This window comes from Elgaria multicarinata, chromosome 21 (genome assembly GCF_023053635.1).
Source record: "Elgaria multicarinata webbii isolate HBS135686 ecotype San Diego chromosome 21, rElgMul1.1.pri, whole genome shotgun sequence".
Classification (NCBI taxonomy): Eukaryota; Metazoa; Chordata; class Lepidosauria; order Squamata; family Anguidae; genus Elgaria; species Elgaria multicarinata.
This window is the reverse complement of record NC_086191.1, coordinates 11,419,821-11,433,541: the sequence shown is the minus strand read 5'-3', so window position 1 is coordinate 11,433,541 and position 13,721 is coordinate 11,419,821. Positions and strand designations below refer to the sequence as shown.

At 44.2% G+C, this 13,721-nt stretch overlaps 2 protein-coding genes across 2 annotated transcripts in view; both read right to left on the bottom strand.

Moving 5' to 3' along the window:
- SLC3A2 (solute carrier family 3 member 2) overlaps window positions 1–8,492 on the bottom strand; it is a 28,995-nt gene extending 20,503 nt beyond the window's left edge. The window contains exon 1 of the mRNA XM_063146272.1: window positions 8,438–8,492. Within this exon, the coding sequence (XP_063002342.1) occupies window positions 8,438–8,492 (55 nt within the window). The remainder of the gene's footprint in view (window positions 1–8,437) is intronic.
- Window positions 8,493–10,729: 2,237 nt separating this feature from the next.
- On the bottom strand, window positions 10,730–13,000 carry TMEM223 (transmembrane protein 223). Its single transcript, XM_063145694.1, has 2 exons — window positions 12,529–13,000; window positions 10,730–11,320 (listed from the first exon to the last, which is right to left on the bottom strand). The coding sequence occupies exons 1-2, from the start codon at window positions 12,983–12,985 to the stop codon at window positions 11,028–11,030; spliced, it is 750 nt and encodes a 249-aa protein (XP_063001764.1). The 5' UTR covers window positions 12,986–13,000; the 3' UTR covers window positions 10,730–11,027.
- Between the last annotated feature and the right edge of the window lie 721 nt (window positions 13,001–13,721).

Here is a 13,721-nt window from a genome sequence, read left to right as displayed (position 1 = left end):
GCACTTCCTTTCACCTGCCCTGAATCTCCAACCAGCCAGTTTCGTGGGATGCCTTGTGAGCACCCTTCCCCAACCTGATGTCCTCCGGATGTGTTGGACTACAACTCTCAGCCAGCCATGCTGGAGAAAAACGTCTCTATCCACTGCCTTGACTCAATGCATAATTTTATAACCCTTGCCAGTCCTACTTATAAGAAAGGGAGAAAAATATCTCTCTATCCACCTTCTTTACTCAATGCATTTTTTTCAAATATACATTTCTTATCTTTAGTCCTCTTTTTCTAACCCAAGCCCCACAAAAACCGATCATTTTGGTTGCCACCATATATGGCTAGCAGGCTGCATTTAACTCAGCCGGTTACAAATCGTGCAAGCCCAGAATGCCCCTGGTAAGCTGCCCTTGATTTCTTTTCCTTTAAAAGGAAGTTTTTTTTTAAATCAGCCATTCTATCTCTGCCACCTTAAGCTGCATGCCCTGACTCAGCAGAACTAGCCAAAGCTTGCATCCCTCTGTCCTCTCTCCTCCCCCCCCCCCCCCCGGGATTTCATTGCAAGGGATGTAAACAAGTCTTAGACAAGCAAAGGCTGAAACCAGACTTTGACTCCCACCTCAACCCCTCAAGCAAAGTGGATTTTGCCCCTCATGCCAAAACATCCATGCACCTAGCCCCCACTTTACCTGGGCTCAACATCCCTCCCCATGCAGTGTTTTTGTAGCTTGGTGGTCAGATCCATTAACGTGTGTGTGTGTGTGCACGCGCGCACACACACAGGAAAGTACAACAATAAGAGATTTTCTGTTCACCTTCGGTTGTGTTTGTTTAAAACACAATCTAAATATTATTATTTTTAAATTACATCTTAAGTTTTTTAAAAATGTTACTTGCAGGACAATGTGGATTCCTTTGTTCCCCATGTCAATTACTGTACTATTCAGAATATACTGAATACTTAGAAAACTCAAGTGTTACACACACACACACACACTAAAGCAAAACAGTACAAATCCAAATTCAGAGTACCAACCAGATACTTATCAGATTTACTTGGGAGTAAGTCCTGCTGATTATAATAGGATTTACTCTCAATTAAGTATGTAGGATTTACAGCTTTAGGAAATGTCCACAGAAATTTTTCATGGTCTTGCTTTGAGACTAGAGCATGCAACTGTATACCTAAGAATCTGAATCTACATTTAGACAACCCCACTTCCCAGAATATCTCGGTTCAAGACTCACCTACATCACGCATGCCCAACCTTCCTCCAGTGATATACTGCTTACCACCCCAATTATCGCATACATAGGGTTGCCACATTCCTATCTGGATACACACATCTTTCCCCGGAACTTTATCTCTGTGTTTGGAAAAGCTTCACCAGCTGCTGAATTTCTGCATATCTCCCTGCTGATAAAGTCCAGGAGCTGGGCCCAGTTCTTTTTTTAGAAGGCAACCCTATTTCAGGGGCTTAATTTGTACCTGGGCTCAGCGTCTCAGAACATGAAGCAAGAATAGATGAAAAGTGGCTTGAGGAAGCAGAGGGTACTTTAGAGCTCCCCTGTTCCCCCATGGAGGGAGAAATTGGGGGACAGGACTGCCATTTTTCAACTCCCTTAAACCCTGGGGCAGGCATTGATTTTCTAAAACAAATAAACACTTCCTATTACCAGGAGCTCAGGAGATATACTGACCAAAGGTCTGCACCTGGCACACACCCATGTATAACCAAAGGAAGCAAGCTGCATGGACATCACAGCCCAAACTGTTGCCATGCTGGTCACTGTCAGCCATGTGGACAAGCAGCATGATGAACCAGGGCTTGTCTGGATAGGAAGCAGAAGCTCAGGAAGAACATTCCTATATCTCAATACTACAGCCACCTGGGCTTAACCCAAGAAAATGGAGGTGGAAAACATGCAATGCATCTTATTTCTAATGAGGTAGAGAAAGTTGGCAGAATGGGAACCCCACAACATGCAGGGGAATCTCCTTGTTATCTCCGATTATAGATTAGAGATAACAAGGGGATTGGGGGAGCACACTTGTGCAAGCGCCAGGCAAGTGCACTGCCTGGCTTTGTTCATCCTTCACCAATGGAAGATGTAGGCAGACGTACCCTCCTCAAATAGTGCCCCAAGGACACTCACTACCAAGTACCCTTAATGGTGGCCTAAATGTTATTTTAAATAAAAAATAGTATAAAAATGCCCATGCTTCCAAAAAATTTAAACTCCATTACCAAGCAGCCTCACTTCCATGATTCTTTAACACCAACCACCCCATTTTTCTTGCAGTCCCAAATTTGGGCCGGGCTTGCATCACTCAGGTTCAGGCTTGCATTCTGCCCAGGCTTGGAGGAGGAAAGGTGGGAGGAAAAAGCCTCAATGAGGCCGACGCTGCCCCCGAGCCAGGCAGCAGCTCCACGTGCATGTCGCCCCACGTGGCCAGCCGGCTGGGCATATGCCAGGCCTTCAAGCCAGCTCTTGCCACCTCTGTGAAAGCCCAGGCTCCGGGCCCAGTGGAATCCTAGATCTGAAATCCCATCGGAGCATTCAGACATCTCCTAGTGGGGATAAGTGGGTCACACACAAAACCTCCGCTGTTTCCGACTGTCCCTTTGAGGCCTAGCAGCCAGGAGAGCTGGATTGACCACAATGCACTGTATTACACAGAGTTTGGCACGGGGCAAATTGGGGGCACTGCTATGGCTTAAATATCTGACTTTCCTAGAGCTGTAACTGTATCCAACTCGCTTATGGCACTGAGCTTCTTGAGAACTGACACTGCTGTCAAAGAAAACAGGAGGGCTGCTATTTTATTTTATTTCTTAAATGACCCTGGTGCTGCCTTTTTTTCTTTTATTTTTTTACAACAACTCAGCACATGGAAGTTTAAGTGGTTAGCCACACTTAGGGAAATCTTAACCCTGCGAAATTTCTGTGTCTCAAAAGAGGTGAAGAGGGCCAGTAAAAAGAGACTGCAATCCTATCTGTACGCCTGCTGTTCCTGTTTTCCTCAACATTTAAAGCTACCCTCCCAGCAGTGTGTTTACACCCTGCACTCTCTGATTCCCAGAATTCCTTCCTGTGCTGTTGTTGTCGAGCTAAGTGGAGCTGCCCAATATTATTCATAAGGATAAAGCTGGGCCATTGCCAAGGTGGGGAGATGAAGCTGAATGTTATGGCTGCTGTGTTTATCTGCCTCTGGTGGAGGACAGCACACACACACACACACACACACACACAGAGTTGCATGAGCCCAGAAATCTGCTGGAGCCCACCCAAACCTAGATACCCCTGGCCAGGGGACACAGAATAGCCCCCTCCAGTTCAAAAAGAACTGAGTGCTTTATCAACAGGCCGCTGATCTGGAGTGGTTTGAAAAGGCTTGCAATTGTAAACAAGCTTTGAGCTTTTCTCCCTGCCGGAGATTTTACAGTCCCACCACCCATTTTGCAATGAGCCTGCTTGCTTCGGCGACAACAGTGCAGTTGAAAACAAAATTGACTCAGCTGTTTTGTAACAGCCGCCCTACGTGGGATCCTAGACAATAGAGTCGAAGCAGCCTCTTTCCATGATTCTGCAGGTTCACCCTGCAAGAATTAGTATTGCAGAATTCAGCACCCTAACAATTAAATATGGCTTTCTTTTTTCCTTTAATAAACAAACCAAGGTTCTAGTCCTTGAGAATGTGAAGACAGACTTGAAACTCTGAGGGTGCGGAGAAGTACCTGAGTAAGGCTTTCAATGGTCAAAGAGCAGGGCCATAACACCTTGTGTTGATCTTTTCCCTTCTTCTGTGGCTAGCAGAAGCAAGGTTATGTAGGGAAATAAACAAACATAGAAAGACAATTCGCTTCCTTTGCATGATTAATAGGAGCCACATAGTTCAGCTTTGTTTGAAACAAGGTTACTTTGGTCCAGAATTTTGCTCAGTGTGTACAAAGACTAAACTTTTGCCCCTGCTATTGTAGAACTGGAAAGGGGGGTGGGGTGAGGGAGTTCAGACTGCCCTTAAAGTGAAGAGGATATGCCTAATTTTTTTAATACAGTCAAGGATGGGAGGCCTGTGTTCGAATGCCAGCCCTGCATGCATTCAGCCCTGAATGCCCCCTTGGTACCACCTTTGTCAAGATTGCTTGGTGTCCTACTGCAGTGCATTCACACTCAGGGTGGGAATGGCGCCAGTTAACACTGCAATCTGAGAACCTCCAGTCCGGCCAAAACATCCAGTTCTCAGAATCAATAGCAAAAAGGCAGAACAGATGTGAAAATTTCCTCGGTGAAGCTATGGGGGTAGAATTTTTTATGCACAACATGGAGTCTGAGCTCAAAACTGGAAGGACGGAAAGAAAAGGAATATCATGTTTCACACAAAGAAGGAAGATAGATTTTATATTAAATAACAGTGGAGTTGGTTGCTATATGATGTATACATCTCTATTGTTTAAAATATTGTGTATTTATTGTTGATGTATTGTGTATTTTATTTTATTTATTTTATTTATTACATTTGTATACCGCCCAATAGCCAAAGCTCTCTGGGCGGTTTACAAAAATTAAAACCACAATAAAACAACCAACAAGGTTAAAAGCACAATTACAAAATACAGTATAAAAAGCACAACCAGGATAAAACCACGCGGCAAAATTGATATAAGATTAAAATACAGAGTTAAAACAGTAAAATTTAAATTTAAGTTAAAATTAAGTGTTAAAATACTGAGTGAATAAAAAGGTCTTCAGGTGGCGACAAAAAGAGTACAGTGTAGGCGCCAGGCGGACCTCTCTGGGGAGCTCATTCCACAGCCGGGGTGCCACAGCGGAGAAGGTTGTGTATCTATAAATATTGTGTATTTATTGTTGATGTATTTCGGTAGTTATTTGGGGTAAAGCGTTGTGGTGGGTGATATGATTGGCAATGCAGTACTTATGGCTCTGTATTTATTGATGGCAATTGTATTGATTGAAATGAGTAAATAAAATGAAATTGGAGGAGGGTTGGAGAAAGAAAGAGGAAAGGGAAGGCCCCCAGTTTGAAACTGACAGGCAGAAACCTAGTATCAAAGTGAGATGTACAAATATTTGGGGGTTGTTGTTTTTTTAATGAAGGTTTGGAGATATCAGACTGATTACTGAACATGTCCAAACTTAAAAACCCAGAGTTGGTTAAAGACTCTCATTTCACTGGAATTATATGCTACAAGATCCCATACTTGGATAATGGGCATGTGTCACTCTACCATGAGAGAAAATGAGGTAGCTGCTTTGGTTGGAACATTTGGGGGCACTTTGGAAGGGGTGGGTTCATGAGCAGACATGCAAATCAGGCTAGGCTGGGGTTTCATGGTGTGGGAGGATGGAGGGCCATCTGTCTAGGACACTGTGCCTATCTCAGGTGTCAGGACGTTGGATTCCTTGGCACAAACATACAAGGCTTCCTTGTCCTACGTCAGATCTTTTGGCCCATCTGGATCAGATGGTAGCTTTCCTGGGAATGAACCTGGGATCTTCTGCATGCAAAGCAGGTGATCTACCACTGACCTACACCCCACCCCCAAAAACACAGGGACAGAGAGAGACTTGGGACTTTGCCCTAGCAGTAAGACGACTTCAGCAACTTTCTTTATCAGCGGGTCCAGGGTGAGGCTGCATTCAAGACTCAAATTTCAGTAGAACTAGAAGGGGAGGAAAGAACCTCAGGAGATTTCAGGAGATATATATCTTAACAGAATCATCCAATAAAACAGAAAAATGCAGCTCTGAGTAGTTGGTTTGCCTGTTTACATTGCATTGGCCATTGATAAATGCAGTTAGCCTGATTTCACTTGTTTTGCCAGTTTCTCAACTGTTCTCAAATGCCCATTCACTGAGATAATTCCTAATAAGGTTGGTTCAGTGGAGGCTGGTGACTCCGATGTCAGTGAGGAAGTGAATTTGCTCCGGATTTCAGTCAGAACTCTAAAGGAGCTACCCAAGCTGTGACCTTGTATAACTCCTTTAGAGTTCTGGCTGGTTCTGACTGAAACCCAGAGCAGATTCACTACTGTACTGACATCAGAGCCACCAGCCTCCCCTGGGTGGGTTTGCTTTTTAACCCATCTTTTTTTCACTTGCATGTGCTTTTCTAGATCAGCTTTATCAGCTAAACTGATCACATGCTTTGCAACAAGTTAGATCGGCTCTTTTTCCTTTACTTTTAACCTCCCTCATTCACAGAGTTCTTTTTTCTCCCACTTAATTTCTGCATTTTTCGTTGCCCTGAGACTCCTGCAGAGCTAAAAGGAAGCATGGCTGAGTTGTGTGGGCCTGGCATATGTGTATTGCAGCATCTCCCAACCTTACACCAGTCTTAAAATCTCTTCACTGGCTGCCAGTTAGTTTCCAGGCGAAGTATAAAGTGTTGGTTATCACCTTTAAAGCCCTACATGGTTTGGGTCCAGGCTACCTGCGGGATCGCCTTCTCCTGTACAATCTGCCCCGCACACTCAGGTCCTCTGGGAAGAATTTACTCCAGCCAAAAAAAACAAGGCTGACAACTATTACCCAGAGGACCTTTTCTTCTGCCGCTCCCAGTTTGTGGAACGGCTTGCCAGGAGAGATTCGTCGACTTAACAGTCTTCCAGAATTTAAGAAAGCCATAAAGACTGATCTCTTCCGGCAAACCTACCCAGTTAAATTTTAAGATGCCTTTTTTTAATGGTGTGTTGCTTTTAATGATGCACTGGTTTTAAACGTTTAAATTAGTTATATGTATTTTATGGTGTTTTTATTTGTGTTGTACCCTGCCTCGATCCAGAGGGGGAGGCGGGTAACAAATAAATTTATTCTGGTTGTGCTTTTTATATTGTATTGTGTATTTGTGCTTTTAACCTGTTGGTTGTTTTACTATGATTTTAATTTTTGTGAACCGCCCAGAGAGCTTTGGCTATTGGGCGGTATAGAAATGTAAGAAATAAATAAAAAAATATTTATTTATTTATTTATTTATTGCATTTTTATACCGCCCAACAGCAGAAGCTCCCGGGGCGGTTCACAAAAACTAAAACCATTCATAGTATAAAACAGACAGTATAAAAACATGATATAAAATACACATTAAAAACTGATTAAAAACGTACCATGCATGATTAAAAACATCCTTAAAACATCCTAAAAACATTCTAAAATATAATATTGTGGGTGGTGGGTGGAAGAGGTCAGAAAAACCTACTCAAAACAATGAAGACTATAAAAAAGAGAGTGAGCTGTAAGGAACAAAAAATTGCCACCTTTTCCAGAATGGAAAGGGAAGGACCATTCCTGATGTGTGTAAGTGTTAAACTGGTGTGACTGTGCAGCACAGTTGTTGAATCTCTTTCAGTTTGAGGGTTGAATTCTATCTTGGCGTTCCAGCGATGGGTGGGTCTGAAGGCAAAAGGCTCAAAGGCAAAGGAGTTGGGGGCAAAATACTAAAGAATAACAGCATATTTTGGTTTAAAGCTCTTACTGCCAGTAACTAAGCCTTAGGGGAGACATTTCAAGTTTTTTAAAAGGGGGGAAACAGAGGAGGGCAGGGGGAAAGGATCTGGATGTCTGGGGAGCCACAGAAGGATAGATTTGGTTCCCAGTCTTGAGGGACGGCATCGCTGGTGTAGAAGTTAATGTTGGGTTTATATGGCTGCTGAGAGCTGGGTTCAAATCCCCCCACTCAGGCATGAAAACTTAACTGGATGTCCCTGGGCCCCTTCGCTCCTGGAGAAAAAGGCAGACTGAAATGTAATAAATAAAAAGGACTGACAAACCCAATTTGGAGGGTTTCCTATATTTGTTAGGCGAGGAGGGAAAACAAAATAAAAAAGGAATACTGCCTGTGTGGTATTATTATTATTTTTACAAATTGTTATTTCATAAACTAGCCTTTCACAATCTGGCACCCTTGAGATATTTTGGACTCAGCTTCTATCATCCTCAGCCAGCATACTGGCTGGGAATGATGGGCTTTTTTTTTTTTTAGTACAACAGATACCAAGTTGAGGAATTATGCCAATAAAAATTGTTATTTCATAAACTAGCCTTTCGCAATCTGGCACCCTTGAGATATTTTGGACTCAACTTCTATCATCCTCAGCCAGCATACTGGCTGGGAATGATGGGCTTTTTTTTTTTTTAGTACAACAGATACCAGGTTGAGGAATTATGTCAAGTATACCAGGTATGTCATAAACCAGAAAACTTGAATGATATAGTTGAATAATGTTAAAGGGGGGGGGGTTCAAAGTAATATGCAGTGGGATTGTAGGGGAGAAATGTTTCCCATCATTATTCCTTTCAGCAATTAATATAAAAAAGACTGGGGCTGCCATGAGGCTGGCTGCAGAATACCTGTTTACTGGGAGCACCCCCCACCCCCTGCCAATGAGGTTGCGAACCCACTTCCCCAAGAGGCACCGACTTACCTTGGCTCCCCCCTCTCTCCGGGTCTCTTTCGGGGTCCCTCCTCCCTTGCCCCATCGCAGGTGTCTCTCCGCTTCCCAGGTCCCCTGTCTGTGGTGCGGCCATTTTGGTTCCACTAACAGCAATGGTGGGTGTTTCCATGGCAACAGCAGTGGCAAGGACACCCAGTTCACTCAAATGTAAATAATAAAGCCTGGAAACCGCAGTGGAGAAGATGGAAGGAGAAGAGGGAATAGAGTCCTTCCTTCCTTCCTTCCTTCCTCTCTCTCTCTCTTTCTTGTAAGGCTCTGTGGTTTAAACAATGTTGCCTGCAGATACTTCTCTTGGCACCTTCCAGGCTCCCTAAACCTCCTGATTTTTATTTTTTCTCATATTACAATTAAACTGTTTGTTTTTTTAATTTTGTGGGCATGATCTTGATTTCCAAAAATGCCTCCAGGCCCCATTAACAACAATTATCATCATCATCATTTATATCCTGCATTTTTCCCCTCTTGAAAGGAACTCAAGGAGGATTACATACCATAGTTCTTCGATTGTAAGACGCATACTAATTTCAGTACCACCAATAGACACACCTGCGATTCTAAGACGCACCCCATTTTTAGAGATGTTTATATGGGGGGAAAAGTGCATCTTAGAATTGAAGAAATATCGTAGTCCTCCTCACCCCCTTTTATCTTCACAAGCCTGGGAAGTAGGCTAGGCAGAGATTGACTGGCCCAAAGTCCCCCAAGTCAGCTTTGTGGCTGAGCAGGGACTAGAACTCAGGTCTCCCAAGTCCCTGTCCAACACTCTAACCACTACACACACTGTTCTCATGTGGGCCCTAGGGGTATTTGGAAAATAAAAATGGTGGTCAGGCCACCCAGGAGAAAAATGGTGGCCAGGTCACCCAGGTACGCTGGGGTGGTGGGAAGGGTCCTGGAGGGCTAGAGGGGTGTCCATGGTGAGGAGGGGTTCTTTGCCTATGTGTTTGTGCATGCTTTGCCTGGGTTTTGTGTAGGGCATGTGTTTCTCTGAACGTATTTTGTTATGCTTTGTTGGGGCAAATATATGACATGGCTTTTGGGTCCCAGACCCCACCTCTGCCTATTTCTTGGCGAGCCTCATCAGTTTGCCTTCTGTGAAATGGGTGTTGTATCACGAAATTTAGGATTCAAAATTATGGTTTGGGGTTTTTTGCTCAAAGCCCACCTCTGCCTTACATTTCAGTCCTTGGCCAAGTTACTTTTCTTTTAGTCTCGCCAGTTTGCCTTCTGTGTTTTGTGACTGGCCAAACCCACGACAGCCATTTTGTCAAGAGGGAAGCCTTTCCATAGCAGCCATTTTTTGACAGCACCCATGACACTTTTTCAAAATGCTAAATGTGTCCATCGACCCAAAAAGGTTGCGGATCCTTGTGTGAAAATAAACCAAGCAGCCATCACAGCAACAAGGCTGCAAATACAGGCTTTCCCTCTCTTGGGAAAAGCGGTGTATGTGTACATGTGTGTGTATTTAGGGTGGTTAAAACGAAACGGGATTAAGAGGAGTACTCCAAAAAGATCTCTACAATGGGAGAATGGGCATCAAAATGGAAAATATGGTTCAATGTAAGCAAATGTATAGTGATGCGAATTGAGGCAAAACATCCCAACCAATAAATTGATGACATCTGAGCTAGCAGTGACTGACCAAGAAAGAGATCTTGGGGTTATGGCAGACAGCTAGATGACAATGTCAACCCAGTGTGCGGCTGGTATGAATAAGGCAAATTCCATGTTCAGCATAATTAAAGAAAGAATTGAAAATAGAATTGTCAAGATCACAAATCTATGATCCAACTACATTTAGAATACTGTGTACAGTTCTGGTGACCACCCTTAAAAACGATATTGAAGAGTTGGGAAAAGTGCAGAAAACAGCAACTTAAATGATCAAGAGGCTGGAGCAATTCCCCTATGAATAAAGGTTACAACATATGGGATTATTTAATTCGGAAAAGAGGAGATTAAGGGGAGTCATGATAAAGGTCTACAAAATTAGGCATGGTGTGGAGAGAGTGAGTAGGGGGGTATTTTTCTTCCTCTCTCATAATACCAGAAACTGGGGTCATCCCATGAAACTGATTAGTGGGAGATGTAGGATAGATAAAAGGAAGGGCTTTTTCGCACAGCGAAGCAGTGATGACCACTGTGTGAACAGAATCCTGGACTAGATGTACTATTGGTCTGATCTAGAATGGCTTTTCTTGTGTATACAAGAAAATAAATCTATCTGAGGGGGCTGAAGAAATGGCTAAACGTGGTTAGTGCTTTTTACATGTTTTAATCCAGAAAGTAATCACTCCAGATTTAATACAATCTCCAGATATAACCAAGGGCCAATCCAATCTCAGCCATTCCTGCTGAGCTCCCAAGTTGCAAGATAAATTAATTGTCCTTTTCAAGGAGTGGAGAGGCTAAGAAGCTGTTCAAGAGCCACTCCTTGCTATGGGCGAGAGATCCATCTGTTGGATTTAATACATCAATCTTCTGTTCTTCATCTCTGGGTCAGCCTCGGAGCAACTGGCTGGCACTCTGGCACCCTCTCCTCTGGCAGCGTTTGGCCTTACAGTTTGCGATAGGCACCTACAGTGATATCAAAAAGCTTCGGGTTGGTGATCCGTCCTTGTTTGTCCAACAGGAAATAGAAGGGTCTCCCCTTGATCTTGAGTGGAATCATCGCAGGCACCTCCGAACGGTGGGACATGCAGGTGACCTGGCGTAGGGGTACCGTGAAGGACGAGGTGAAACCAAAGGGGTTATAGGTGGTAAGTGTCACCTCCTGACCGCCACGGTGCAGCAAGACCCGACTTACGGAGTGCCGAGAAAAGATAATGCCTGCTGCTAAGATCAAAGAACCTGCAAGGGAACAGATTATTATGATCAGAGATGTGGCAAGTGAGTAGGAGCCAAAGTAGCATTCCTTCTGAACAGAGAGGGCCGACCCTAAAGATCAGATGACTGTAGTGCATTATTTGCAGGGCTGCCTTTGACGGTGGTTCGGAAACTGCAGTTAATACAGAATAAAAATGCTCAGCTGCCAACCAGGACATGATCATAATACAATGGTGCTTCACTAACTGTATTGGCTCCCAATCTGTTTCTGGATCCAATTCAAAGTGGTGATTTTAAATTTGTGGCTTTCGCCTTACTACCCTGTTTTGTCTTCAATTTATGCATATGCTCATAACTTAAGATGTATTGATTCCTGTTCTAATGTTGTTCCCCGCCTCAATCCAAAGGGAGAGGCGGGTAAGAAATAATAATAATAATAATAATAATAATAATAATAATAATAATAATAATAATAATAATGGTGCAACCCTATGCATGCTTAGACTGAAAAAAAGTCCTACAACTCCCAGCATTCCCCATGCAGTGATAGCTGCTAAGCTTAGATTACTTTTTAAAAATTATTTTAAAGATTAAACCAATCCATGGAGGAGGATAGATCTGTTAACAGCTTTTAGGCACACCGGTTGTGAAATCCTCATGTACAGAAGCACCTCTGAATACTAGATACTGGGGGCAAAAACATTCCTTCCGTATCCTGTTTTCTCTAGAGGCGTCTGGCCGGGTGCTGGGGAGAGACAAAGATTCCTGCCTGGGTCAAATTTGAGCCTGGTCCAGCAAATCAAACGTTATATTCTTGCACAATATTCCTGCTTTATCCCAAATACTATCGGCTACAAGTGGCAAAGCTACTATTTAGGAGTAAGAGTGCCCTTTTATATTGTAAAGACCTTGGGGGCAGGGGGCTGTTTTTCTTCGTAAAAATTATTATTATTATTATTATTTATTTATATAGCACCATCGATGTACATGGTGCTGTACAGATAACACAGTAAATAGCAAGACCCTGCCGCATAGGCTTACAATCTAGTAAAGTTGTAGTAAACAATAAGAAGGGAAAGAGAATGCAAACAGGCACAGGGAAGTGTAAACAGGCACCGGGAAGGGTGAAGCTAACAGTATAGTGTCATGCAACATGGATAGCCCTGTATAAACAATAATTAACCAATGCTAATTAGCTAGCGAGGGAGCAAATGAAGAGAGCCTTTCCTTACCCACGGTCAGGCAGGAGGCGGTGAATCCGAAGCGCCACTTGTCGGAGCCCAAGTTCAGTGTAGCTCCTCCCGGTAGAGTAGGCAGAGGACGCTCCCTTTGCTGAGGATCCAGATCCGGCCGCCTCGCCCCGGTATCTCGCAAGGAACAGAACGCGAAGTGCGCCAAATACGCCCAGAACATAAACTGGCCGGCGCAAAAAAACCCAAGGATCCGGAAAAAGCGGCCCCGTTCATGCTGGAAAAGCAATACATCCCGGGGCACGTGGCCGTCCAGCGGGAACAAGGTTTGCATGCCCCGTTCGCCCCATCGCCAGGGCTTCTCCGCGCTTGGCGCTTTCCGTGCGCCCCAGCTCCAAAGGCGCAGGGGGCATTGCGTCCCGGGAGAGCCCCAGAGCCGGGACCCCCCACCCATCGACCGCCAGATCCGCACCCCACCTCCCCACGTGCAACACAACATTGTCGGGTCTTTTTGGTTGGGGCCAGCTACGGCCCAGAGGCTCCTTGGAGTTGTAGTCCCCTTTAACGCCCTTCCCACCACAGGCCGCTCTTCGGAGGTTCAGTTTCCGGCATACGTCAGTTATCAGCAGTAAGGCAGCGCATGCTCTCTCTGTCTCCTATAGCCTTTCCCCAACCTGGAGCCCTTCAAATGCATTGGACTACAAATCCCACTATCCCCAGCCAGCATGGCCACTCAGCGAAGGGGACATATGAGATTATAAATTTCATAGGGAAAGAAATTGCATAGGAAAACTTCTATCGCACTTGGTTGTTTATACATACTCTCCCCGCACTTGATTTCTGTCTTGCATAAAAGGTTTTTTTTAATCACATTTTTATCCCAGCCTCCATGGGATAAAAAAACAAACCCCTTTTCTTCATAACCCACCCTGGGAAGTAAAGCTAGGCTGATAAAAGGTGGCTGGCGCAGGGTCATCTCAGCCCAAGTCTGACTGTAGTCTAGCCGCAATACCACACTAGCTCTTCGAATACTGCTGTAGCATTTGTAATTTCCCATGGCTCCTAAGCCTACTTTTCCTCCAAGCAGCATTTTTGCTGTGCAGCCTATGACTGCGCACAGCTCTGCAGAGGTAGTGTATGATCAAGGGCTGAAGTCAAGGGTAAATATGGTTCCACATCAGCAGAGGCACACTGACAAAGGGACCCCTGGAGTTTCTTTTCGTCACCCTTGTAAA

Excerpts from the sequence above, each read along its gene's own strand:
- TMEM223 (XM_063145694.1), bottom strand. The coding sequence starts at position 12,985 with ATGTTGTGTTGCACGTGGGGAGGTGGGGTGCGGATCTGGCGGTCGATG. Across the intron at positions 11,321-12,528 it reads CGCCTCCTGCCTGACCGTGG|GTTCTTTGATCTTAGCAGCA; the intron begins GTAAGGAAAGGC and ends GTTCCCTTGCAG.